The sequence below is a fragment of the Osmerus eperlanus genome, chromosome 27, assembly GCF_963692335.1.
Source record: "Osmerus eperlanus chromosome 27, fOsmEpe2.1, whole genome shotgun sequence".
In the NCBI taxonomy this organism is placed as follows: domain Eukaryota; kingdom Metazoa; phylum Chordata; class Actinopteri; order Osmeriformes; family Osmeridae; genus Osmerus; species Osmerus eperlanus.
In genome coordinates this window covers 734,594-741,133 of record NC_085044.1, presented here as the reverse complement: position 1 = coordinate 741,133, position 6,540 = coordinate 734,594, and the positions used below count along the sequence as shown (strand labels likewise).

Genomic DNA, 6,540 nt, shown 5'->3' with positions numbered 1-6,540 from the left:
ACTTCAGACACACAGCAGAGTCTTCAGAACACACAGCAGACTCTTCAGAACACACAGCAGACTCTTCAGAACACACAGCAGACTCTTCAGAACACACAGCAGACTCTTCAGAACACACAGCAGACTCTTCAGAACACACAGCAGACTCCTCAGACACACAGCAGACTCCTCAGACACACAGCAGACTCCTCAGACACACAGCAGACTCTTCAGACACACAGCAGACTTCAGAACACACAGCAGACTCCTCAGACACACAGCAGACTCTTCAGACACACAGCAGACTCCTCAGACACACAGCAGACTCTTCAGAACACACAGCAGACTCCTCAGACACACAGCAGACTCCTCAGACACACAGCAGACTCTTCAGAACACACAGCAGACTCCTCAGACACACAGCAGACTCTTCAGAACACACAGCAGACTCTTCAGAACACACAGCAGACTCCTCAGACACACAGCAGACTCTTCAGACACACAGCATACTCTTCAGAACACACAGCAGACTCTTCAGAACACACAGCAGACTCTTCAGACACACAACAGACTCTTCAGAACACACAGCAGACTCTTCAGACACACAGCAGACTCTTCAGAACACACAGCAGACTCTTCAGACACACAGCAGACTCTTCAGACACACAGCAGACTCTTCAGAACACACAGCAGACTCTTCAGACACACAGCAGACTCTTCAGAACACACAGCAGACTCTTCAGACACACAGCAGACTCTTCAGAACACACAGCAGACTCTTCAGACACACAGCAGACTCTTCAGAACACACAGCAGACTCTTCAGACACACAGCAGACTCTTCAGAACACACAGCAGACTCTTCAGACACACAGCAGACTCTTCAGAACACACAGCAGACTCTTCAGACACACAGCAGACTCTTCAGACACACAGCAGACTCTTCAGAACACACAGCAGACTCTTCAGACACACAGCAGACTCTTCAGAACACACAGCAGACTCTTCAGACACACAGCAGACTCTTCAGAACACACAGCAGACTCTTCAGAACACACAGCAGACTCTTCAGACACACAGCAGACCCTTCAGAACACACAGCAGACTCTTCAGACACACAGCAGACTCTTCAGAACACACAGCAGACTCTTCAGAACACACAGCAGACTCTTCAGAACACACAGCAGACTCTTCAGAACACACAGCAGACTCCTCAGACACACAGCAGACTCTTCAGACACACAGCAGACTCTTCAGAACACACAGCAGACTCTTCAGAACACACAGCAGACTCCTCAGACACACAGCAGACTCTTCAGAACACACAGCAGACTCTTCAGACACACAGCAGACTCTTCAGACACACAGCAGACTCTTCAGACACACAGCAGACTCTTCAGAACACACAGCAGACTCTTCAGACACACAGCAGACTCTTCAGAACACACAGCAGACTCTTCAGACACACAGCAGACTCTTCAGAACACACAGCAGACTCTTCAGAACACACAGCAGACTCTTCAGAACACACAGCAGACTCTTCAGAACACACAGCAGGCTCCTCCTCCCTCAGAGCCAGGCAGGCTGCAAGGGCATGACACCGGGCTGGGGAGAGCTCCAACAAGGAGGACATAAATCTGCCAATTAAACGCTCGTTTAATCCGAGGTCTGGAGCTGCGGTGGCCATCAGAGAGGGGGGGCCGGGGCGGGGCCGGGGGTAACTGTCCCGCAGCGGAGAGGAAGAGGACCGGGGGGGGGGGGGGGGGACTGGCCAGGACCGGCGCCTCATAAAGCACACAGATGTAGGGTTAACTGACTGCTCAGCATTTGTCAGCCGAGCACCTTCAGAGTGTCTGGAGTCGACCTTCCCCCCCCCCCCCCTCTCTCTCCATTCCTCTCTCTCTCTCTCCGTCTCTCTCTCTCTCACACACACTCACTGAGCTACTTCTGACAGTCAGTCTGTCTTTCTCTGTCCTCTCTCTCTCTCTCTCTCTCTCTCTCTCTCTCTCTCTCATCTCTCCTCTCTCTCTCTCTCTTCTATGGCTGTGTAAGAGCCATCCTCTTTCTACTAATTTCTAATTACTGCTAGCAGGCAGTGAGGGTGGGGAGGACGGGGGGGGGGACAGGACAGGGGGGGGGGACAGGACAGGGGGGGGGCAGGACAGGGGGGGGGGGACAGGACAAGGGGGGGGGACAGGACAAGGGGGGGGGGGGACAGGACAGGGGGGGAGGATGGATGACAAAGAAAGAAGAGATGGAGAGATAATGACTAAGATAGGAAACATGAAAGAGAAAGGGACGAGGGAGAGATTGAGAGAGATGGATACAGTCAAGAGGAATTGATAGTGTGAGAGAGAGAATCATCTACATGAAACAGAGTGAGGAAGAGGTGGTCAAGAAGAATGAAGGACAGGAAATCACGCAGCACTGCAGTTCCTGCCTCAACCAGAAGGGGGAGTTTTGATTGTAACTGTCTCAAAAAGTTGGCAATAGTCCTGAACGCAGAAGGGCGTCAACTCAAGTTAATCTCTCTTGATTTACGAGTATGGATGTTTTATGGTGAGCATGGTTTGGATGCTGCTCTTCATCTGAATATTAGATTCTCCTACGGAGGACTTGTTTAACAAGGAAGTCATGTTTTCAGGATGACACGTGTTTGGGAGTGTGGAGCGTGTTCCTCTGGTCTCTCACCAGGTTGTCCAGCTCGGGGTCTTCGCTGAAGAACGGCTTGTGGTCCTGCTCCTGCTGGTGGACGAAGTTTTCGATGTCGACGTCGAAGCTGGCGGAGGTGATGCACTCTGAGCCCTGTGTGGCCTGCTCACACTTCTCAAACAGCAACGCAAGGAGGGGGAACAGGGGGTGTCTGTGGAGAGGAGAGAGGAGAGGAGGGGGGGGAGGAGGGGAGGGGAGGAGGAGGGGGACAGGGAGAGGGGAGGGGAGGAGGACAGGGAGAGGGGAGGGGAGGGAGAGGAGGAGGGGTGGGGAGGAGAGAGGAGGAGGGGAGGGAGAGGAGGAGGGGAGGGGAGGGAGAGGAGGAGATGGGAAAGGAGGGGAGAGGGAGAGGAGGGGAGGAGGAGGGTTTGAAGGTCTTGTTCATTCACAATACTATTTTATCCTGTTTTTGATAATTTACAGATATCGTTTTTATTCAAAGCACATGTTCAGCCGACTCCTGCTTCTAACAAAGTGTCTGCAGTTTGTTGTTTACTGTGTGTGTGACAGATCTTCTCAAACTGTCATTGTTCATTGTGTTACACACTGTACATTTTGACCAGGCAGAGTTCAGGCAGCTATATCCATGAGGACCTTTAAGTGAGGTGTTAAGGTCCAGTAGTTATATTGTCTCCATCTGGCTTTTATCTGGAAGGTCAACAAGGACAGAACCCCCAGCATGAAGGGTCATGGATCCATCTTCACATTCTCCAGACTTACTTTAACTATTTCCATCCATGGTAGGTATTAGTAATACCAGATCAGTTTAGCTTTTAATTCTAGAAAATATAACAGTTCATGAATCATTTTGACCTGACTGATACTGACATATTTTCCTGTTACTGAATGTGACTACTGATTTTTATAGTTTATAGATATGGATCTTTGAGCCCTTGATTGCTGAGTCCTTCCAGCACAAACTAGTACTAAATTCTACTGACAATACAACTGAACATATTAAGCAAAACACCATGATCGGCCACAGAACGTGCATCACAAGCACTTCCATACTGTACTGGGTACCTCCCTTAATCCACACACACACACCTAGATGAATTCAATCTACCACATCAAACTCAAAACAACTAGTGCCCCAACACATCCATCTGTTGGAGTGTGTGTGTGAGTGTGTTTATGAGTGTGTGTGACTGAGTGAGTGAGTGTGTGTGTGAGAGGGCTGGAGGTGGGAGAGGAGGTCAGGGAGTACAGGTGTCTGCGTGGGGCTTGGTTCATGCCAGAGTGGAGCCCTGCTCAGCCTGTAACCCATGGCTCTCATTTGCAGCCTTTAATAGCCGGCTATATTAGACTCTAATCTGCCTGATCCCAATTTAATGCGGCTCCCTTGGCCGGACGTGAGAGGAATACTAAACAGATGGACACGCTCAGAGCTGCAGAGCCCTCCACCACCAGTCCTGGGAGAGAGAGGGAGGGAGAGAAGAGAGGGAGAGGGTGGTGTGTGTGTATGTGCATGTGTGAGTGTGTGTGAGAGAGATGGGTGCCCTGGGAGTTCTGAGAAAGGAGAGAAAAGAAATGGAGACAATCTAAAAGGGTGAGAAATAGGGAGGGCAGGAGGGAGAGAAGGGGGGAGAGAAGGGGGGAGGAGAAGGGGTGAGGAGGGTAACTTGTCCTTGGCTGAACACTTCCTCCAGGGTACACCATCTCAACCAGGTGCCCAGGTATGGTCCTGCTGCTGCAGGTGCTACAGAACGTCCAACGCTAACTCTGAATCACCCTGTCATCTTAAAACACGCTAACCCTGAATCACCCTGTCATTTGAAGATAGAAAACACCAGATGGGATTCATGTGATCATGTGATTCATGTGATAATTTCTTTGTCTCAGTTCTCTTTGTTTTCCCAGTGGAGGATTTTTAAACTTGGAGAGAGTTCCCCACAGTCCAATATCAGATATCTCTCAGTCTGTAAACACCAACTCTCTCTCTCTCTCTCTCTCAGACAGTCGTGTCATGTCGATATGATGCTGCTGGTCTTCTGGGGCCCAAGGGCATTGTGGGTAAGACTGAAAAGTACACAGCACCTTTATTGGCCAGCTTATCCACATCTACAGCCACCCAGGTTATAAAACAAACAAAAACAAACCGGCCAAGCAATAAACAACAGTAATTAAAATCTTTAATCCACATTGCTGAGGGATTCATTAAATAATAGGACACTGGCTTTTTACCTGCTCGCTTGAGTTTACAGCTAACCTTGCAGAAGCTAAAACATCAACATGTCAAATGCCAACAGTCCTGATCAGTTAATTTCCTCGAAGACACTAATTGATGAGATTTTGTTGCTCATGTGTGTCAGGTGACACACCTCGCACACGTATGGAGATCTGTGTCTGTGCACACGCCAGAGTGATCTCCGGAAAGTAGCAAAGAAGGAGAAGGAGAGTATCTGCAGTGCGACGTGGAGCAGACGTCTGGTCAGGGAATCATTCCAGGGATCGTAAAAGAGCGATTTCCAGGAGGACAGAAAGCGAGTCAGCACTCCTCTCACACCGAGGAGGATGGAACTCAAACGAGCAGTAAATCCCAGACCCCAGGGACACGTGATGACTTCCACACGGAGAAGAAGAAGAAGATGGCTTATATTACCTTCTGTTGTGGGGCAGTTAGGACCAAACGACGAGCAGGGAACTACAAGTACAAGTTTGGGGAGGTGGTTTGGTGATGTGAGACTTTGGGTGGATAATTGGGGTCATGTGAGGTTTTTATTTAAGGTGTGGTCTGTAGATTCCTGTCATCAGGTCAAGGTGTGGTCTGTATATTCCTGTCATCAGGTCAAGGTGTGGTCTGTAGATTCCTGTCATCAGGTCAAGGTGTAGTCTGTAGATTCCTGTCATCAGGTCAAGGTGTAGTCTGTAGATTCCTGTCATCAGGTCAAGGTGTGGTCTGTAGATTCCTGTCATCAGGTCAAGGTGTGGTCTGTAGATTCCTGTCATCAGGTCAAGGTGTGGTATGTAGATTCCTGTCATCAGGTCAAGGTGTGGTCTTTAGATTCCTGTCATCAGGTCAAGGTGTGGTCTGTAGATTCCTGTCATCGGGTCAAGGTGTAGTCTGTAGATTCCTGTCATCGGGTCAAGGTGTGGTCTGTAGATTCCTGTCATCAGGTCAAGGTGTGGTCTGTAGATTCCTGTCATCAGGTCAAGGTGTGGTCTGTAGATTCCTGTCATCAGGTCAAGGTGTGGTCTGTAGATTCCTGTCATCAGGTCAAGGTGTGGTCTGTAGATTCCTGTCATCAGGTCAAGGTGTGGTCTTTAGATTCCTGTCATCAGGTCAAGGTGTGGTCTGTAGATTCCTGTCATCAGGTCAAGGTGTGGTCTGTAGATTCCTGTCATCAGGTCAAGGTGTGGTCTGTAGATTCCTGTCATAAGGTCAAGGTGTGGTCTGTAGATTCCTGTCATCACTGTGCATTAAGAGAGGAGTGAAAGTGGAATCAGAATAACCACCACTGAAGACTCAGGCACAGTCGTGTCAAACACGTCGGAGAAAAGAAAAGCGTGTTTTCCTAATTTCATGTTTCTCTGCCATCGCAGGTGTGGAGGCTGTGTGGAGGCTGGGTGGGGGCGTGGGGGCTGGGTGGAGGCTGGGGGGAGGCTGGGGCTGGAGGCTGGGTGGGGGTGTGGAGGCTGGGGCTGGATGGGGGTGTGGAGGCTGGGTGGAGGCTGGGGCTGGGTGGGGGTGTGGAGGCTGGGTGTGGGTGTGGAGGCTGGGTGGAGGCTGGGGCTGGGTGGGGGTGTGGAGGCTGGGTGGAGGCTGGGGCTGGGTGGGGGTGCGGAGGCTGGGGGTGTGGAGGCTGGGGCTGGGTGGGGTTGTGGAGGCTGGGGGTGTGGAGGCTGGGGT

General features: G+C 50.6%; 1 protein-coding gene across 1 annotated transcript in view; it reads right to left on the bottom strand.

The window, feature by feature from the left end:
- pknox2 (pbx/knotted 1 homeobox 2) overlaps positions 1–6,540 on the bottom strand; it is a 49,060-nt gene that overhangs the window by 2,773 nt on the left and 39,747 nt on the right. Inside the window, exon 5 of the mRNA XM_062452994.1 lies at positions 2,670–2,841. Within this exon, the coding sequence (XP_062308978.1) occupies positions 2,670–2,841 (172 nt within the window). The remainder of the gene's footprint in view (positions 1–2,669; positions 2,842–6,540) is intronic.